Genomic DNA, 21,923 nt, shown 5'->3' on the forward strand with positions numbered 1-21,923 from the left:
TGGCAGGCTGTGACCAGTGGGGTACCGCAAGGTTCGGTGCTGGGACCGCAGCTGTTTACAATATACATTAATGATTTAGATGAAGGGATTAAAAATAACATTAGCAAATTTGCTGATGACACAAAACTGGGTGGCAGTGTGAAATGTCAGGAGGATGTTATGAGAATGCAGGGTGACTTGGACAGGTTGGGTGAGTGGGCAAATGTATGGCAGATGCAGTTTAATGTGATAAATGTGAGGTTATCCACTTTGGTGGCAAGAACAGGAAGGCAGATTACTATCTAAATGGAGTCAAGTTAGGAAAAGGGGAAGTACAACGAGATCTAGGTGTTCTTGTACATCAGTCAATGAAAACAAGCATGCAGGTATAGCAGGCAGTGAAGAAAGCTAATGGCATGCTGGCTTTTATAACAAGAGGAATTGAGTATAGGAGTAAAGAGGTCATTCTGCAGCTGTACAGGGCCCTGGTGAGACCCCACCTGGAGTATTGTGTGCAGTTTTGGTCTCCAAATTTGAGGAAGGACATTCTTGCTATTGAGGGAGTGCAGCGTAGGTTCACAAGGTTAATTCCCAGAATGGCGGGACTGTCATATTGGAGATTGGAGATTGAAAGATTGGAGCAACTGGGCTTGTATACACTGGAATTTAGAAGGATGAGAGGGGATCTGATTGAAACAGATAAGATTATTAAGGGATTGGACATGCTGGAGGCAGGAAGCATGTTCCCGCTGATGGGTGAGTCCAGAACTAGAGGCCACAGTTTAAGAATAAGGGGTAGGCCATTTAGAACAGAGATGCAGAAAAACTTTTTCACCCAGAGAGTGGTGGATATGGGGATGCTTTGCCCCAAAAGGCAGTGGAGGCCAAGTCTCTGGATGCATTCAAGAGAGAGTTAGATAGAGCTCTTATAGATAGCGGGGTCAAGGGATGTGGGGAGAGGGCAGGAATGGGGTACTGATTGTGTATGATCAGCCATGATCACAGTGAATGGTGGTGCTGGCTAGAAGGGCCGAATGGCCTACTCTTGCACCTACTGTCTATTGTCTAACAGGTTACAGATGGGCTGAAGTGCCTGTGTTGTACTATTCTGTGTTCAAAATAAATGAAGGAATGGGATTAACTCGATTGTTTTGAGAGCCAGCATGGCAAAAGTGGTATTTACATTGTAAATACACTGGCATTTATGTATTTATTAATAAACATTTTAATCCCTATCTGTACTATAAACTTTATTTTTATATAAATCTTTGTTCTGTATAATTGTTGAATGTTGCTGTAGTTGCACGTCCCAACACACCATAGCAAATTCCTAATCCGTGTAAATGTAGAGGTGAATAAAGTAAGTGCTTGATGGGCCAAATGGCCTCAGATGTAATGAAAAAGAGGGAAGTAATTTTGCAACCGTTAGAATTTCCCATTTGCCTAAGATGCTTGTGAAAAATAATTTCTGCAGAGTTACTTCATGGCTTCCAAGAGGAGATTAGGGGTGTCCCTGGGCGACACACCACTTCACCCCAAGATCTTCCCACCTTCTCTCTTTCCTCTGTGACTTGGAGAGGGATCGCACTGGGTCACAACCGTGTTTGCCTGCTACGGAATGACACAAACACAGAGCAGAGAGCCCCAAGTACACGGCCGAGGCAATGAAGAGTGGATGGGGGCAGTGTTGAGGGAGGTTGAAAATGGACAAAAGGGATGGAAAGTTTGAAAGAATGCAGAGAAAATTTACATGGATGTATCTAAGTTACAGGGAAAGGTTGAATAGGTTAGAGCTTAATTCCCTGGTCCTAACCTATACAACCTGATCAGAATCAGGTTTGTTATCACCGAGATATGTTGTGAATTTCGTTGTTACATTTTGTGAGGGGAGATTTGATAGAGGTATACAAATATGAGAGGTACATTTAGCAAGCGATCTTTTCTCCCCCGGATTGAGAGTGTCTGTCCAAATTTTTCTTAAATGTTTGAGGGCATTGGTTCTGATCACCTACCTGCCGGAAAGAGATCAATAGTATTGAAAGAGTACAGAGAAAAATTACAAGGACTTTGTAATTATAGGGAAAGGATGAACAGGTTAGGAGTTTACTCCCTGGACTGTAGGAGAATGAGGGGAGATTGGACAGAAGTATACTAAATTATGAGGGGTATAGACAAGGTAAATGCAAGCAGACTTTTTCCACTGAGGTTAGGTGGAATTAAAATAAGAAGTCATAGGTTAAGGGTGAAAGGTGAAATATTTAAGGGGAAGCTGAAGAGGAACTCCTTCACTCAGAGGGTGGTGCGAGCAACTGCAAAATTTAAGAAAAATTTTGATAAGTACATGGTTTAGAAGGCTATGGTCACTATCATGGTGTTTTAAGTTCGAACTGATGTTAACGAGGTGTGTCTGGAGTGGGAACTCTGCAGCCGACAGCAGAACGTGGCGCCGTGCAGAGACGATCAATGAGCCGATATTAGATGCTGCTCCAACAGGAGTTAGTGTGCTGGGTGCTGAGAGTAAAACCTATGCCTTAAGCTTACCCCCCCCCCCCATTCAAAGCTTCAGCACGGACTGGATGGGCTGAAGGACTATTAAACATCTAACCTGATAATTGCCCCCCCCCTTGTCTTTCACCATTCCCATTTCTCTCTCTCACCTTCTCTCCTCACCGCCCATCTCCTCCCTCCCTTTCTTCCATGACCTTCTGTCCTCTCCTATCAGATTCCCCCTTCTCCAGCCCTGTATCTCTTTCACCAATCAACTTCCCAGCTCTTTACTTCACCTTCCTCCCTCCCAGTTTCACCTACCACCTTGCACTTTTTCCTCCCCTCTACGCTAACCTCTTTATTTCCAGTCCTGACGAAGGGTCTTGGCCCGAAACGTTGACTGTTTACTCTTTTCCATTAGATGCTGCCTGGCCTGCTGAGCTCCTCCAGCATTTTGTGTGTGTTGCTCTGGATTCCCAGCATCTGGTAGTCTCGTGTTTGTGGGCTGAAGGACCTGCTTCTGTGCTGTCGTCTTCCGTGACTTGATGCGTGATGGATGTGGTGGAAAGGTGGACACGACTGGAGTCGGACAATGCAATGCAAAAGCACCAGTGCCGGGAGTCAGCCCGAGCCCACCACACGATGCAAACGTACACCGGACACAACAGAAAAGACACAGAGCGGATGTGCAATGATTGACACAACTTTATTTGTTAAATGGAGATGAACTGGAGAGTGTCGCCGACAATCCACTGATCACAGGAGCTCTGGTTTGTGGAATTGAGATCTTAAAATGCAGACACGGCCCAGTTTGTATGGTGACAATGCAACGATGGACACATCCCATGGTACTGGGAGATGATTACTTTCACAGACAACACCACAAAGGCTGTGTACTAGTTAGAGGGAGATTCACACTCACGGCTGGGATGTGCATTTACTTCTAACAGTGGGGAAGGGGGAAGGGTTTGGGACCTTGACAAGTCTGAAAGTAGGTGATGAATCCCACCCCCATCATTCTTCCTACAAGTGCACTCAGCCAGCGGGCTCGGAATGCACCCACAGCTCACCCCTCCCTCCCTCCCTCCCTCCCGTTGTGTGGGCCTCACGGTTACCCGTCACCAGCAGACTCACGGCAAATGAGATGCACCAGTCTAAAGCTGCCAGATCCTAACTTCAGAGCTTGCAGCAACTTTTCTAACCTCACAAATAACGGGAACACCACGCTGGACAGTGAAGGTGGACCCCTGACCTATTAGTTCCTTGAACCCACTCTCTGCATCCGGCTGTCTGGGCATTATATACAGTTCCCTAACTTATCATGAGTCATTATATATGTTCTTAACTACCTGTGATTCAGTTTATAAATAGCTTCTAGATCACAATGACCATTTTGTATGTAGCCCCCTCACCAGTGTGCATGACCTTAGCATTAGCTCCTGAACTACTTGTACATCACCTTATAATCAGCTCCCTGACTATCATTATGCCATTATATATAATCTCCCTGTGAGCAGCCATATGTAGCTACTTCTGTGTAATATACACTTCCCCAATTACCCTTCTGTTACTTTATATATAGCTGTCTCTCATCTGGTACAAAACTCACCACTATGTGCGAGGGCTGCCGGTATCACAGGGTTAGTGCAACCTCCTTACGGCACCAGTGATCAAAGTCAACCCTGCCGTGTCCGTAAGGAGTCTGTACGTTCTCCCCTTGACCATGTGGGTTTCCTCCGGGTGCTCCAGTTTTCTCCCACAGCCCAAAGACGTATGGGTTAGGGGTATTTTTATAGCGATACAGCAGGGAGTAACGCCACCCCAGTAGCCCCTAACCCCGATTAAATCTTAATCCCGGGACAATTTACATTGACAAAATAACCTACCTGGTACGTCAGTGAACTGTGGGAGGAAACCAAAGCACCCGGGGAAATGCCACACATTCCACAGAGACTCCTTACAGAACGGCGCCGAAATTGAACTCCGAAAACACCCGGAGCTGTAATAGTGTCACGCCTAATGCTACGCTGCCGCGGTTATTGGGTTGTGAGCATGGTGCGTTGGCCCCGGAAGCGTGGCGACACTTGTGGGCTGCCCCCAGCACAATCCTCGCTGATTTGATTTGATGTAAGTGATGCATTTAGCTGTGTGTTTTGACGTAGATGTGACAAGTAAAATTAATCTTTCAACTATCTGTGCATTACACATCAATAGTTCCCAAGAGCATAATATGTCACCTTATACAAAGCTCACGACTAACTATCGTATGGAAAACCTTAACTACCTATGTGCCACAATGTGTATAACTCCACGAATACCTCTATATCATACTATAGGCCCTCGTTACTACCCAGATATTGTACTCATGGGTTCTGCATACAGCCTACAGGTTTTCTAACTTGTATACAGTTCATTTCTATTTGCACATTCACTCTCTGTAGAATGCTAGGCCACCCTAAAGTTTCATTTCACTTCAGTGAATATTGATCATCATGGAAACTGATATCTACGATGCATGGGGAAATTCTACACATCTTGCAAAGACTCTTTCAGAGCCGAACTCAATGGAAGTGCTACTGGGCCGAGCACCTCGAATGGGGGGGAGGGGAATTCCTATGTCTATCCCAGGCTGAGAGAGCCAGAGGGGGACGAGCCTTGGATGTTAGCAGAAGTTTCATTTTTTAAAAAACCTCAGATTAATGCTACTCCTCCGCTTTGGAGCTTTCAAATTGCATAGACGTCGTAGGGTTGTAGGTGGTTTATTGCATCCAGGACCGGTCCAGGCCAGGGATTGGAAGTTGGACGTCCAGCGGCTGCCATTCTGAGAATCCAGGGACAAGGACTGGAGGCCTGGAGGCGGCCTGTGCTGGGGTTGGAGGCCTGACTGTGTGTGTGTGGGTGGCTGGTGGGGGGAGGTGGCAAAGGGGCTTGTTTAGCTGTTGTTATTTTGTCGGGTTGTTCTGCTGAACAAGGTGGACATGCTGGAATGTGTGGTGACACTTGCGGGCTGCCCCCAGCACACCTTTGGGTTGTGTTAGCTGTTAATGCAAACAACGCATTTCACTGGACGTTTCCGTGTACACGTGATAAATAACTCTGAATCTGACCGTAAGGAAAGCCAAGGCACTGGCACTGGTGGGGGGGGGCAAGGGTGGGGGCTGCTGCAGGAGAGGGCAGCTGGGGTTAGATTGTGCACAATGTCAAAGGTATGGGGCCGTGGTGTGTTGGGGAGGTGGGATGGAGTTTTGGCTTTCATCAATCCAAATGTGAATGCATTGTTGAATCCAATACCTATGGGTGTTTGGATAACTGAGTCCTTGCACATCACCGATGTAAGGAGCAACTTGTTCACACAGAGGGAGGTGAGCAGATGGAACGAGCTGCCCGAGGAAATGGTTGAGGCAGGGACAGTATTAACACTAGAAAGACATTTGGGCAGGTACATGGACAGGAAAGATTTAGAGGGATCTGGGCCAAATGCAGCCAAATAGGACTAGACCAGCCGGGTATCTTGGTCAGTATGGATGAGTTAGGCTGAATGGCTTGTTTCTGTGCAGCCTGATTCTAAATGCTGCCCAAGCCCCTCCCTTCATGCTTCCTGGAGATGAGAGCCTGGACCATGAGGCAAGGGGATGGAGCTGGAGATGAGAGCCTGGACCATGAGGGATGGAGCTGGAGCTGGAGATGAGAGTCTGGACCATGAGGCAAGGGGATGGAGCTGGAGATGAGAGTCTGGACCATGAGGCAAGGGGATGGAGCTGGAGATGAGAGTCTAGACCATGAGGGATGGAGCTGGAGATGAGAGTCTGGACCATGAGGGATGGAGCTGGAGATGAGAGTCTGGACCATGAGGCACAGGAGCAGAATTAGGCCATTCATCCCATTGAGTCTGCTCCACCATTCCATCATGGCTGATTTATTATCCCTCTCAACCCCATTATCTTTTGCCACCCTTACTAGTCAAGAACCTACCAACCTCCACTTTAAATATATCTGATGATCTGGCTTCAATTGCAATGAATTCCATAGGTTCAGCACCCTTTGGCTAATGAGAGCTATCCTCAGCTCTGTTCAGATCGCATCCTTGCACACCGAGGTTGTGCCCTCTGGTCCTTGACTCCCCCATTATTGGAAACATCTTCTGCACGTCCACTCTATCTAGAATGGAGGGCAGGGTTGGAACCCCCTTGCCCCCAACCCCCCCCCCCCCACCCCATGTCCACAGGAGGTCCAGGAGCTTGTCTTGCCCCTCGCATTGGAAGATACTCAGTGCAGCTCTGGGTGAAGGTTGCCCAGCCCTCCCTGGACAGGGTGTGGCTCAGAAAGGAGGGAAGACGCTCTCGTGTATTTAAGGTTTAATTTTAAGGTGCTTGGAGGAAAATATAGCAGGGATGCCAGAGGTAGTTGTGTGTGTTTTTGTTTTTTTTTTACACACAGAGAGTGCTGGGTGTGTAGAACTCACTACCAGGGGTGATGAGAGAGGCAGATACATTAGGGACATTTAAGAGACTCTTAGGCAGGCACATGGACGATAGAAAAATGGAGAGATGTGTGAGAGGGAAGGGTTGGATTGATGTCGGAGGTGAACACAATATCACGGGCTGAAGGGCTTGTACTGTGCTATAGTAATCTGCTTCCACCTCCCCGGCAGCAAGTTCCAGGGTCTCATCACCCTCTATGTAAACAAATGGCCTCATACCTCCTCTCCTGCCCTTTCACCTTTAACTTCTGCCCTTGGGTATTTGGCATCTCTGCCCTGGGGAGAAGGGCTCTGACTGTCCACGCCTCTGATGAACTCTACCTTTGAACTCGGCCACTTTGGAAGGTTTGAACTTGCATCGTTTCTGTGGTCCCTAAACTCACCCTGGAAGGATCAGACGTAATTGACAGACTGCCCCCCCCCCACCCACCCCAGTTTACTCAGAGCTCTTCACTGGGCCTCTGGTCGGGGAGGTTCCTGTTTCAGTTGGTGCCTGCGATCTAACTTGCTCATCACCTGCGTGATGTCGACCACCTTGGTGCTGGCCGCTGCCCGTGCCCTCGCCTCCTCCTCCAGCTGCCTCAGGACCACAGGGCTGGGGCTCGAGCGCCGCTGCCTCCTCATGAAGGGGAAGTTGCTGCAAAGCGAGGAGACACAAGCCTGAGAGAGGGCGGTGGAAGGGTGGGCGAGGGGAGACAGCGGCTACGGCCACCTCCGGACAGCAAGGACGTGGATCTTTAACCACCTCCCACACCCTCCACAATCCCCCTCCCCGAGCATCAAAGCAGGAAATTCTCCATCCCTTCACCCTGTCTCTGGCATACAGCAAGATCCAAGATTACACTAGAATACCGCAGATGCTGGAAACCCCGAAATAAAACCCGAGAGGGCAGCAGAGATGCATTGTGATTGCTCCCCCCCCTCAACTCGGTTAGTACATTCTCCCTGTGAGTGCATGGGTTTCCTCCAGGTGCTCTGGTTTCCTCCCACAGTCCAAAGACGTACCGGTTGGTAGGTTAATTGGTCATTGTAAATTGTCCAGTGATTAGGCCAGGGTTAAATCAGGAGATTACTGGGCGGCATGGCTCGAAGGGCCAGAAGGGCCTTTTCTGCAATGTATCTCACCACCTAAATAAATACTGGAAGTGTGAAGCAGGTCAGACAGCACTTACAGAGGGGGAGGTGGGGAAGGGGTGAACCAGACCAGGGTCATGGCTCTGATGGAAGTTCAGTTCATTCTGTTTCTCTCCCCGTGGGTGCCGCCTGTCCGGATGGGAACTTTCTGTTTACATCGCAGTAACTCCCTGGTTCCACTTCACCGGGGCTGTGGGAGGAGGGGCTGAAGCAACAAAAGAGAACACAGAACGCAGAAAAGCACAGGAACCCGTGCCATTCAATGTGCCAAATTAACCTCACCCTACCTGCCTACACACAGCCGTGTGCCTCCCGTTCACGTGTCTGTCTAACACACTCTTACTCTTTGCCATCGTACCTGCTTCCGCCCCACCCCCTCGCAGCGACTTCCAGACATCCGCCACCCTCTGAAAACAACTAGCCTCACGCACCCCCTTTAAAGAATGGGGAAGCGCGGCAGAGTAGCGGCCAGTTAGCGCAGCACAATTACAGCGCCAACAACTCGTGTTCAATTCTGCTGCGGCCTGTGAGGAGCTTTTACCTTCTCCCCGTGACCATGTGGATTCCCTCCGGGTGCCCTGGTTTCCTGCCACAGTCCAAAGACGTACAGGTTGGGGTTAGTAAGTTGTGGGCAGGCTGTGCTGAGACTGGAAGCGTGGTGACACTTTCGGACTGCCCCTAGCAAAATCCCCGATTTGATGCAAACGACACATTTCACTGCACGTTTTGATGTTCATGGTCACAACGGGTGCAAGTGGACGGCATGGGCTCAGTGGGCCGAAAGTCCACAAAATAAACAAACTTTCCCTCTCTCACCTTGAACCTCTGCCCCCGGTATTTGACATGTCTCCCCTGGGGAAAAGTGGCTGACTGCCCACCATGTCTTTGCCTCTCACAGTACTGTCAGGTCTCCCCCTCAGCCTCGAAAGCAATCCAAATTTGTCCACCCTCTCCTGACTGGTAACACACTCCTGTTAATGTTAAGAGAAACTCGTTGGTTAGAGAACTGAATGTGTGGGATGAGACAAATCCTCTCACGGTTGCAATCTCTCACATTCACAGATCCTCTATCCGAAGCCTCAGCTTTATGTTGACTGCAGGCCATGCATTCACAAGAGGGCTTTCCTAACCCCTCGATGTGACAGCCCATCTGTTCCTCACTAATGTCAGTGTTCCTCTTTCTACAGATGCAGCCCGACCTGCTGAGTATCCCTGTCATCTTCTGATTTTGTTTCGGATTTCCACTACCTGCAGTGTTTTATTCTTCTGCCTGATGTCATAACGCGATGGCTGATGCGCTTGCAGGAAGATCCCACACAAGCAGCCTGTGAAGATGTAGAGGGCTCCCCGCGCCCCCATAAGCAAAGGGCTGGATGACCGAGTCTGTGGGGATGATGGACTGGGGCAGTGGATGGAGGTATGTAAGCAGTTCGTACACTCTCCTCATGACCGCGTGGGTTTCCTCCAGGTGCTCTGGTTTCCTCCCACATTCCGTAGATGTTAGTAGGTTAATTGGGTGGCGTGGGATTGTTGGGCTGAAGGGCTATATCTCTAACTAAATAAACAAACATTTGGATGTTCCTCCCAGGACACCATCCTCCTTATTTACACCTTTCCTGTAGGTAGTAGCCAAACCACACAATACTCCAAATTAGACCTCACCAACATCTGATACAACTTCAGCAGCATTCTAACTCAATACGTACTTTGATTTATGACAACCTACGTTTCAAAACACCCTTATCTATTTGTGACACCACTTACAAGGAACTATGGGTCTGTATTCCCAGATCGCTCTGTTATACCACACTCCTCAGTGCCCTACCACTCACTGTAAAAGTCCTACCCTGGTTTGTCCTCCCAAAGTGCAACACCTCACACTGGTCTGCATTAAGTTCCATCTGCCAGTTTTCCAGCTGGTCCAAATCCTGCTGCAAGCTCTGATAACCTTCCCGACTCTCCCAAAGCACACACCCAGTAACCAGACTCGCACCTCAGCCCTTGAGCGATCCAGGTCCTTCCTGGATGACAGCACCTGATTTACGACCATGTGTTTGGCAGGAGGGGAAGGATCTGCTGTCTCTTACACTCACCTCCTGTGGGGTGGGAATGGCCCTCTCTTGCAAGCCACAAAAATCTAGGCCCTAGGTTCCAGGGGCTAGGCAGCATAATAGTTTGCCACAGACTAGACGGGCTGAAGGGCTTTCAGTGCTCTGTGACTCTAATCTGGGGCTGGGTCAAGCTGAGCAGACTCACCCAGTGGGCCAGTGAGGATGGCAGGACACCAATCCTGCCGTGCCTGCTCCTCTCCTGTCACCACGGTTTCTCCTGCACACAGTCGGTCATTTCGGACTTACAAAACATTCAGTTTATCAGCAGTTCTCAGGACTAGAACCCTGGGGGCTTGCTGTAACTACTCAAATTTGCACCCGTGCTTTGGGCAATGGGCTTAATTTACAGAGACGCACTGTACTGTACTGCTGTACCTCTCTCTGAGGGATAGAGGGGACAGGCACACTCACCTCTTCTGCTTGGTCTCCTCAGGAACCAACGCCTTGTTTTGTGTCTCCTTGTAAATGGGGGACTTCAAGAAACGTGGATATGAATCCTGCCAGGAACATAAGATCGTAAGACACAGGAGCAGAATTAGGCCATTCAGCCCATCAAGTCTGCTTCACCATTTGATCATGGCTGGTTTACTATCCCTCTCAACCCCGTTTGCCTGATTTCTCCCCGTAACCTTTGAGACCGTTACTAATCAAGAACCAATCAGAATCAGATTTAATATCACTGGCATACGTTGCAAAATTAATTAACTTTGCGACAGCGTTACAATGAAATACATGATAATTGAAAGAAAGAGAACGGAATTACAGCAAGTATATATAGAATAAGCATCTTCTTCTAAACTCCAGTGAGTACAGACCCACAACCATAAAACACTGACGAAAAAGTGTTGGGAATGGGTAACAAGGAGCCACAGGACTTAACCAGCAGCTGAATAAATGATAGTGTGGAAGAAAACTAAGAGGAAAATTAAATTTTGAATGAAATTTTGTTGTCAAGCTTGATCAGCTAAGACTTGGGTCATAAGGTTTACAGGATAAGATGCCAGCGCTGCCTAGCTAGAAACAGATCATGCCAGTGATGAGGTATTGTTAACCTTTGTCCAAGATTGTCTAGCTATTAGAGGAATTGAGTGTAGATGTGCAGTTCTAATTTTGTGTACTGTGTAGGAACATTGGTATATTTTCTGATACCTAATCAGCGCTTCTTGAAATCTCTGACCAAGTATGATTAGCTGTTGGCTACTGCCCAAAATTTACTGTATAAATTTAAGATGTAACCTGACATTGGCAGAGACGTAAGGCAATGGCTCCCTGTGGTCACCTATTAAAGGGTTAACTTTATACCAAGATCTTTATTTCTGTTGCCTGACAGCGTAAGGTCTCTCAAAGTTGTCGACAAAGTTCTTTTACAGTAAAATACAGTAAATCAGAGTAAATTCTTTGACAGATAGACATAAGAGATTCTACAGATGCTGGAAGTCCAGAGCAACACACACAAAATGTCAGAGAAAACTCAGCAGGTCAGGCAGCATCTATGAAAGGGAATGAATGGCCAACGTCTCAGGCCAAGGTGCTTCCTTTCTGGTCCTGATAAAGGGTCTCAGCCCAAAATGCCGATTGTTTGTTACTTTCCATACATGCTTCCTGACTTGATGAATTCATAGGACATTACAGCACAGTACAAGATGTTGTGCCAACCTTTTAATCCACTCCAAGATCAACCTCACCTTTCCCTCCCCCATAGGCTTCCATTTTTCTTTTATCCATTTGCATATCTAAGAGTTTCTTAAATGTACCTGCCACTCACCCACCACTCTGTATAAAAAAATCCTATCTTTGACATCCCCCTTTACTTTCCTCCAATCAGTTTAAAATTATGCCCTCTCGTACTAGCCATTTCTGCCCTGGGAAAAAGTCTCTGGCTGTCCACTCAATCTGTGCCTCTTATCATCTTGTACACCTCTATCAAGTTACCTCTCACCCTCCCTCTCTTCAAAGAGAAAATCCCAAGCTCGCTCAAACTTTTCTCATGAGACAATGCTCTCTAACCCAGGCAGCATCCTGGTAAATCTCCTTCCTACCCTCTCTGGCTTCTACGTCCTTCCAAGCCGAGATGACCAGAGCGGACAGTTACTCCAGTATTTTGTGTGTGTTCCTGCATAATCAAGTTTCATTTCCTCATTTGCGTGATTGGGCCCTGCGGGCTAGGCCGGTGTTTAATGTCCTTCCCTGAGTGACAGAGCTGAGCCAAACAAATGGCCTTCCCAGAGGGGTGTAGAACATCAAGAATGTTCAGGAGTTCAAAGCAAACTTATCAAAGTAAATCTATGTCACCATATACAACCCTGAGGTTCATTGTCTTGTGGGCATTCACAGTAAATACAAACACAATGGAATCAATGAAAAGCTGCTCACAAACCGTACAAATACAGTACGAAAAGAGAAAAAAAAACTAAATAAATATCGAGAACATGAGATGAAGAGTCCTTGAAAGGGAGCCCAGTGGTTGTGGGAACAGTTCAGTGATGGGGCAAGGGAAGTTGAGTGAAGTTATCCCCTCTGGTTCACGAGGGGTAATAACTGTTCCTGAACCCGCTGGTGCGAGTCCTGAGGCTCCTGTACCTTCTTCCTGATGGCAGCAGGGTGTTGCCCCTGGATCTGGATCACAATGCCCAAGTCAGGAAGGACATTGGATTTCTTTCTCTAATGGTCATTTCCTGTACAATTAGCAGCTTGAAGGTCCCATTGGTGAGAACTCGTGCTTATTTCTATTCTTCAGGAAGTTTAGGAAGAGTGTCACCATACACTCTTTAACAAACTTCTAAGGACATACTGTTGAAAGTATCCTGACTGCTTTCATCATGGTCTGGTAGAAGATGCAGAAACATTAAGCTGCAGAGGGTAGTGAACACAGCCAATCCGCCATGGGCACATTCCCACCGTTGGTAGTATCTGTAGGAGGCACTACCTCGAGAAGGTAAGATCTATCATTAAAGATCCCCACCATCCAGATCATGCCATCCTCTCACACCTACCATCAACCTGATGCCCTACCAGGTTCAAGAACAGTTACTTCCCTTCAGGCTTTACAGCACAGTACAGGCCCTTCAGCCCACAATGTTGTGCCAACATTCTAACCTACTCTAAGATCAACCTAACTCTTCCTTCCCACATGGCCCTCCATTTTCCTATCACCCATGTGCCCGTCCAAGAGTTTCTTCTATGCTGCTAATGCACCAGCCTCTACCTCCGCTCCTGGTACCCATCACTCTCTGTGTCTATCTTTTACCAGAGAAAGTGCAGTGCAGACGGACAATGAGGGGCAAAGCTGTAGTGAAGTCATTTGTAAGGTGAAGAGAACAGTGTGAAGATCACCTCCAGTGTGTGATACGGTAACAGAACATGGAACACCACAGAACCATACAAACCCTTCAGCCCACGATGAATCTAACCCTTCCTCCTACATAGCCCTCCATTTTCCTATCATCCATGTGCTTATCTGAGTCTCTTAAATACCACCACCCTGAGTAGGGTGTTCCACGTACCCACCACCCTGAGTAGGGTGTTCCACGTACCCACCACCCTCTGTGCAAAAAAACTTACTTCTGACATTCACCCTCTCATGCTTTCCTCCAATCACCTTAAACTCATGCCCCCTCAAATTAGCCATTTCCACCCTGGGGAAACAAGTCTCTGGCTGTCCATTCTAACTATACCATCTTACCATCTTGTACACCTAAGCCCATAAGATGTTGGAGCAGAATTAGGCCAGATGGCCCTTCGAGTCTGCTCCATCATTTCATCATGGCTGATCCAATTTTCCACTTAGTCCCAATCTCCTGCCTTCTCCCTGTATCCCTTCTTGCCTTGACTAACCAAGAACCTATCAAACTTCGCCTTAAGTATACCCAGTGACACCTGCAGCAATGAATTCCACAGACTTATCACTGTCTAGCTAAAGAAATTCCTCTTCATCTCCATTCTAAAAGGATGACCTTCTATTCTGAGGCTGTGTCTTGATCTTAGGTTCCTCCACAATAGGAGACATCCTCTCCACATCCACTCTATCGAGGCCTTTCACCATTTGATAGGTCACCCCTCATTCTTCTGAATTCCAGTGAAGAACCCCTATCAAGTTACCTCTCACCGAGCTTCACTCCAAAGGGAAAAGTCTGAACTCACTCAAGCATGAGGATGAGGTGACCAGGGTATACAGAACTGAAAGGGACCAACCTTTTTCATCAGCATGTAGATGTGAGTTTGGGCAGCATCCAGCACATAGCGATGAGGGTTTTGCAGCCCCTTCACTGTGATCTCCATGGTCCTGCCATCGATGTTTATCCAGCGTCTTGCTCCCTGTGCCAGGAAGGTCCTGAATCCAAAGGAGAGATAACAATAAGACGTAGGAGCAGAATTAGGCCACTTGACCCATTGAATCTCCTCCACCATTCCATCAGGGCTGATTTATTATCCCTCTTAGTTCCATTCTCATGCCTTCTCACTGTATCTTTTGACACCCTTACTAATCAAGAACCTACCAAACTCGGCTTTAAATATACCCAATGACTTGGCCTCCACAGCCGTCTGTGGCAATTAATTCCACAGATTCACTACCTTCTACCTAAAGAAATTCCTCCTCCTCTCTGTTCTAAACTGATGTCCATCTATTCCAAGGCTGATCCCTCTGGTCCTAGGCTACCCCACTATTGGACACATCCTCTGCACGTGCACTCTATCTAGGCCTTTCAGTATTCAATAGGTTTCATTGGGATCTCTCTGCAATGTTCTAAACTTCAGTGAGTACAGGCCAAGAGCCATCACGCACTCCTCAAAAATTAACACTTTCATTCCCTGGGTAATTCTCATGAACTGTCTCTGGACTCTCTCCAATGCCAGCACATCCATTCTTAGGTAAGGGGCCCAATACTGCTTGCAATAATTCAACTGTAGTCAAACCAGTGCTTTATAAAGCCTCAGCATTACATCCTTACTTTTATATTCTAGTCACTCACTGGGGAAATGAATGCTAACGTTGCATTTGCCTTAGTGAGAGGATGGGGAGAGGACGAGGTGCCAGTGGAAGTGTCCAAAGCTGCCCTTCCTCTTCTGTTATTGTCAGAGTAGCTTTGCCAGCCCTGAACATATCCACTGCCACCCACACATCAGCTTGGACCTTACGGCTTTTGCTGGTGGCTATGAGACCCAGATGTCTGGTTTATTTTACAGGACAGTCAGCCTCATCGTGGTCCTGTTCCATAACTCACTTTTCATATTGAAATCAATGTGTTTGTCAAAGAGCGATCGAGCTGTACGACACAGAAACTGGCCTAAAGAGTCACAGTGCACAGTTGTTGTGGGATCTTCATGCCAACTCACTTGTAGATCTCCTCGGCCTTCTCCTTGACCTTTGACTGCTCTCCGTACTTCAAGTCTTCGCAAGCCTCCCAGAAGGCCAGATTCTCTCCTGCGATGTAAAAGCTTGTCAATTCACATTCGGCAAACTCTGAACCACCAGCACAATTAGCAGCTTAGAGAAGATGGAATCACACTGAGTTACAGCAGTCCGGCTAGCGGAAATTCACTCTTACGGAATTTGAATTTGAAAAAAATATGAGTTATGCAAAAACAAAATTCACTCTTGTAGACTTTACATGATGTAGCGGTTGGTAGGTTAATTGGCCATTATATGTTGTCCCATGACTGTGTTTGGGTTAAATTGGGGCTCGCTGGGAGGTGCAGCTGGAAGGGCCTTTTCACAATAAGTAAATAAATAAATTTAGTTAATAAACACAAAAATATTAAAGAAGAAACTAATTTTGTCAAGGATTACTGTTAGAAAAAAATCACGACACATGCAGTTGCCCAGAAATGCCACCCCTCTATACCGTGGGCAATACATCGCATTTTCAAACATTTCAAAAGGGCGGCACTATCGTGTAGCAGTTAGGGTAACACTATTACAGCATCAGCAACCAGGGTACAATTCTGCCACTCTTGTAAGCAGTTTGTACATTCTCCCCGTGACCAAATGGGTTTCCTCCAGGTGCTCCACTTCCTCTCACACTCCAAACATGTACATAGGTTGACAGGTCACAGGGGTGTAATTGGGCAACATAGGCTCATCGAGCCGGAAGGGCCTGTTACCGTGCCGTAAGGCTAAATAATTTTTAAAAAATTATTGTTATTGTACTAAATGCAATAACTGGCACAGAAACAGGCCACAGGGCCTGGCCTCAGTGGATGCTGTAGTTTGATTGGATGACCAGGCCTGGCCTCAGTGTATGCTGTAGTATGATTGGATGACCAAGCCTGGCCTCAGTGTATGGTGTAGTATGATTGGCAGACCAGGCCTGGCCTCAGTGTATGCTGTAGTATGATTGGCAGACCAGGCCTGGCCTCAGTGTATGTTGTAGTATGATTGGCAAACCAGGCCTGGCCTCAGTGAATGCTGTAGTATGATTGGATGACCAGGCCTGGCCTCAGTGTATGCTGTAGTATGATTGGATGACCAGGCCTGGCCTCAGTGAATGCTGCAGTATGATTGGATGACCAGGCCTGGCCTCAGTGTATGGTGTAGTATGATTGGATGACCAGGCCTGGCCTCAGTGTATGCTGTAGTATGATTGGATGACCAAGCCTGGCCTCAGTGTATGGTGTAGTATGATTGGCAGACCAGGCCTGGCCTCAGTGTATGCTGTAGTATGATTGGCAGACCAGGCCTGGCCTCAGTGTATGTTGTAGTATGATTGGCAAACCAGGCCTGGCCTCAGTGAATGCTGTAGTATGATTGGATGACCAGGCCTGGCCTCAGTGAATGCTGCAGTATGATTGGATGACCAGGCCTGGCCTCAGTGAATGCTGTAGTATGATTGGATGACCAGGCCTGGCCTCAATGAATGCTGCAGTATGATTGGAAGACCAGGCCTGGCCTCAGTGAATGCTGCAGTATGATTGGCAGACCAGGCCTGGCCTCAGTGAATGCTGCAGTATGATTGGCAGACCAGACCTGGCCTCAGTGAATGCTGCAGTATGATTGGCAGACCAGGACTGGCCTCAGAGAATGCTGCAGTATGATTGGCAGACCAGGACTGGCCTCAGTGTATACTACAGGGGCAGAGTGGTACCGATGCCACAGCTCCAGTGACCGGGGATCGATCCTGATCTCCACCGTTGTCCGTGTGGAATTTGCCTGTTTTCCAAGACCAGGCAGGTTTCTCCTCGATGTTCTGGCTTCCTCTCATTCCCCAATGTCATGCAGGTAGCCCCTGGTGTCAGTCAGAAGAACCAGATTGGGAGCTGATGGTATGTGAGACTATAATTACGTGGAAATAAGGAGTTGTTGGTGGGTGGCGGGGTGGAGATATGTGTCTACCAAAGGACACATGTATCTACTCCTTCCATCTGCTAGCCTGCAGGTCACCCTTGTAGCACCTGCTTAGTCCCCCGATCAGGGTCAGGTGAAACCATGGGGGCAGGTGGTAGATGGTCATATGAGCAGCTGGTGCAGATCACTAGTCCTGGTTATGCGACCACTGACGCCAGGCAGACAATCTCTGAAGAGCATTGATAATGGTTGGGGTCACCCGTCTTGTAAAGACACTGCCCAGAAGAAACCAGTCCTGTGGAAAAATTTGCCAAGAGCAATCACGGTCATGGAAAGACCACGATCGCCCAGGTCATACGACATGGAACAGAACTAATAAACGAAGGAGGGGATGGAACTGATTCAGGACATTGCTATAAGGGAGCACAAAGCAGTTGAGACCACTCCTACACTACAGCCGATTCTACCCTGGTCTCCAAAGACTCTCCCTCCTCCCCCCACATATTTTTTTACATAGTGAGTGGAATACATTGCCAGCGGTAATGATAGAGGCAGATATATTAGTGATATATTTAAGAGGGCCACATGGATGAAAGAAAAATGGGAGGCCTACGTGGAGGGAAGGTTTAAACTGATCTGCGAGTGGGTTAAAAAGTCAGCACAACATCATGAGACAAAGAGCCTGTACTGTGCTGTTCTATGTTCTACAAAGCTGACCACAAATTAGAAACACAAGAGATCTTGAGTAATACACGCACACTGCTGGGGATCTCAGCAGGTCAGGCAGCGTCTATGGAAGGGAATAAACAGTTAGTGTTTTGGTCTGAGACCCCCTACTGTATCCTTTAACCGAGCTGCGCGTACGTACCGCTGAATTCCTTCTTGAGGAAGAGCTCAAAGTTCTGCCGGCCCCTAGGGTCCCGCATCAGCTCGCGGAAGCCGAACGTCCACCTCTCCACCCGTAGCTTGGTCGGGTTCTCCACCCTATGGAGGGACAACAGACAGGCCCGTGACGAGTCGCAAGCCCCCCACAACTCCTGCCGACCTCCAGCTGTAGGAAATGAGCTGATACACTTCAGGGAGCGGTGACTCAGAAAGGCAGCGTCCATCATTAAGGACCCCCAGCACCCAGGGCATGCCCTTCTCTCACTGTTACCATCAGGAAGGAGGTACAGACAGGAACAGCTTCTTCCCCTCTACCATCTGATTCCTAAATGAACATTGAGCCCGCGAACACTACCTCACTTTTTTAAAATATACCTTATCTCTGTTTGTGCATGATTCTGAATCTATTCCAATATACATGTACTGTAATTGATTTATTTATTCTAGATTATGTATTGTATTGAACTGCTGCTGCTAAGTTAACAAATTTCACAACACATGCCGGAGATAATAAACCTGATTCTGATGCTGGCGGTACTTACATCGGGGTGTTGAGCTCCCAGATCATTGTATCATCTGTAATCCAGGGGTTGCTGGGAAGGCACCCTGACATTATGGGGTCATGGGTGAAATACTGTTCACAATATTTCAAAACGCTAAGGGAAGAACAAACAGCAACAGTGTTAATCCTTGCCACAGTACAACTCAGACCGTGAAATTATTGCACATCAAAGTAAACGCTGTATCTTCCATTGAATGTTAAACTAATGTATATAATATATACCAAGATGAGATATATCACACCTACATATTTCCTGTGCATTCTTATACTAACTTTACACAATATAACTTTACACATCCTGATTTGTAAAGAGCATTTCCTTTTGAAATATTGGCAGCTCAGGCTGGCTGCTTGCTTGGTCGCTCAGCTTGGCAAAACGTTCGCAGACGTTTTGGATCTAATCGAGAAGCCATCATCAGTGTGCCATTGAGGGTGTTGTCTCCTCAGAATGCCAGTTAATGTACTCCTCCAGGGTCGGCATTCTGAGGAGACAACACCCTCAACTGTGCACTGACGATGGCTGCTCAATTAGAACAGAAACATCCGCAAACGTTTTGCCAAGCTCGGCGATCAGCCACAGTATTTCCTACGTAAACAGTCACGTTGTAATCACACTATCTCACGACACCCGTCTGTGCACTCACTCCTTTACACTCTGGCTCAGATATCTAACGTAGGTACAATCATGGGGTGATACAGAATCAGGCCCTTCTGCCCAACCCATCTATGCTGACCAAGATGTGTATCTAAGCAAGAACCATTTGCCTGTGTTTGGTCTGTATCCTTCAACCAGGGGTTCACAAACTTTTCTCATGCCATGGTCTCCTACTATTAGCCAAGAGGGTCTGTGGACCCCAGGCTGGGGATCCTAGCTCTAGACCTTTCCTATCCATGAACCTGTCCAAACATTACACCTGTACCTGCCTCCACCACCCCCAGCGGCAACATGGTCCACATACACACAAACCAGCGTGCGAACAAGCTGTCCTCAGATCCCCTTCAAACCCTTCCCCTCTTACCTCAGACCCCGCCCTAACAGTTGACAGCCCACCCTCTCTATGCCCCTCATGACTGTATACGCCACTGTGAGGTCACCTCTCAGCCTCCTTCACGCCACAGGAATTAACCCCCTCCTGCCCAGGCTCTCCTCAAACTCCAGACCACCAGCGCTGGTGCTACATTGCTTCAGCTTCCCATGCAGACCTGCAAACAGTGAGGGGTCGAAGGAAACAGCAGCAGCTTAACACCTCTCCTGAGTGAAGCAGGTACTTACCCTCCCAGTGAGACGGAGGACTTCACTCTGGACCTCACCAGGGCTTGTTGATAGTACATGATCTAACAGAGAAACAACAGTTCCCATAAAGATAGTTCCATAATGCTACAAACTCAAGGATTTATACAACATTTACAACAGATCATCTCTGTGCGACAGGAAAACACACATCACAGCACAGTAGTCTCTGCTTTATTATTCCTTACAGTATTATTGCACTTTGGTACACTATTTTTATATTTTTACTCTATTACTATTCAGTTTTTATTATTAGTTATGTTTGCAAACTGCTAAGAGTGTTTTTAAATGTTGCTGCTGTAACGAAAGGATTTCCCACTCGAGATCAATAGAGTATTATTATGATTATTACTTAAACCATAGGCAGGGCGGTAGTGTAACAGTTAGTGTGACACTACTACAGCGTCAGTGACCCAGGTTCAATTCCGCTGTTGTTTATAAGGAGCTTGTACGCTCTCCCCGTGACCGGGTGGGTCCTCTCCCACATCCCAAGTGACGTATGGATTAGGGTTTGTGAGCGGCGTTCAAGCTATTTCGGTGCCAGAAGCATGATGGCACTTGCGGGCTGCCCCCAGCACATCCTCGGACATTGTTGCTCGCCGATGCAATTGGCGTATTTCGAAGTACCTGTACGTGTGACAAATATCTATCGTCTAAAATCGTTTCTGAACTAACTACCGAGAGGTCAAACCCAGCGTGCGTGGTCTGTAACTCGGTTCCTGTGATGCTGCTGCAACATGTTTCTCGTTGCATTCAAACCTCGATGCACTTGCGCACCGGACAAGAGACTCGACTTGGAGCGAGCAGCTTCACAATCCGGGCACCACTGAAATAGATTGCTGGCTCTCAGGAAGAAACGGGCCGTTATCAATGCAGTCCTCACGGGAGGAAATGTGTGGAGATTGGGGATAGGTAGGGACAGCAACAGGATTTATGAAGGGGTTAATCGTCTTTGAAAGTAAATAAATGTCCAAAGGGTGGATCCTCTGTCCATCACAAGTGACCCCTTCCTGACCACAAGAATGAAGCTGGCAGATGGACAGACTGCTAACATGGTACGATTGTCAAACAGAGATAAGTGGTTAAGAAGACTAAATCAATTAATTACTGACTAGTTAACTTCAGTGGTGTGAAAACTATTGCAACCAATTAAGATGGACAGTATAAAAAGGTGTGGATTAACCAGGGTCATTCAGCATAGACTGGTTAAAGGGAGGCTGTGTCTGATGAAACCAAAGATAACAGGGAGGGTCGATGGGGGTGGTGAAGTTCTCAAAAGCTTTGCTAAAGTCTACACAGATGTAAAGTCTATCTCTTTGTTTACTTAGGGAAACCTTTAGACCAGCTCCCATATACAAGTCAGTCAATAAAGTGAAATCCCTTGGAGAGTGGCAAATTGGATCAGAATTGGCTCAGTGGCTGTAAACAGAAGGGCCGCCCGCAAGCCTCAGTCTTCCCTTTTGTAATGGTTTATATTTAAATCAGTGACGAGGTTCACAGAGGGCTGTACAATTCTCTGTCATTCACAGGGGAAAGGTTTGGACTGCAGGAAGCTGAAATTAAATGCTGGAGACACTCAGCATCTGTGGGAAAAGAAACAAGAGTAATGGGTTAAGTCTGGGACCTTGTGAAATCTGTTTCTCTTTCCACAGAAGCTGCCTCACCTGAATAGTGTTTTCGGCTTTTATTTCAGATTTGCAGCACCTGCTGTT

General features: G+C 47.4%; 2 protein-coding genes across 8 annotated transcripts in view; one reads left to right on the plus strand and one right to left on the minus strand.

Annotated features, from left to right (window-relative positions):
• The window catches only part of polg2 (polymerase (DNA directed), gamma 2, accessory subunit), an 82,887-nt gene extending 76,726 nt beyond the window's left edge, over nt 1–6,161 (plus strand). For both annotated transcript variants that reach the window (XR_009507575.1, XR_009507576.1), the window contains one exon: nt 2,888–6,161. The gene's annotated coding sequence lies outside the window, so the exon portion shown is untranslated. The remainder of the gene's footprint in view (nt 1–2,887) is intronic.
• rgs9b (regulator of G protein signaling 9b) overlaps nt 1–21,923 on the minus strand; it is a 137,750-nt gene that overhangs the window by 17,599 nt on the left and 98,228 nt on the right. For 5 of the 6 annotated variants that reach the window (XM_059948321.1, XM_059948319.1, XM_059948318.1 and 2 more), the window contains 7 exons: nt 20,194–20,255; nt 18,901–19,014; nt 18,342–18,457; nt 15,526–15,613; nt 14,383–14,521; nt 10,603–10,688; nt 6,307–7,583 (listed from right to left, as the gene is read on the minus strand). In XM_059948321.1, coding sequence (XP_059804304.1) covers nt 7,397–7,583; nt 10,603–10,688; nt 14,383–14,521; nt 15,526–15,613; nt 18,342–18,457; nt 18,901–19,014; nt 20,194–20,255 — 792 coding nt within the window. In that variant the 3' untranslated portion in view covers nt 6,307–7,396. Of the gene's footprint in view, nt 1–6,306; nt 7,584–10,602; nt 10,689–14,382; nt 14,522–15,525; nt 15,614–18,341; nt 18,458–18,900; nt 19,015–20,193; nt 20,256–21,923 lie in introns of those variants that run through there. The other variant, XM_059948323.1, reaches the window with a different exon arrangement.

The sequence above is a fragment of the Hypanus sabinus genome, chromosome 23 (assembly GCF_030144855.1).
Source record: "Hypanus sabinus isolate sHypSab1 chromosome 23, sHypSab1.hap1, whole genome shotgun sequence".
Classification (NCBI taxonomy): domain Eukaryota; kingdom Metazoa; phylum Chordata; class Chondrichthyes; order Myliobatiformes; family Dasyatidae; genus Hypanus; species Hypanus sabinus.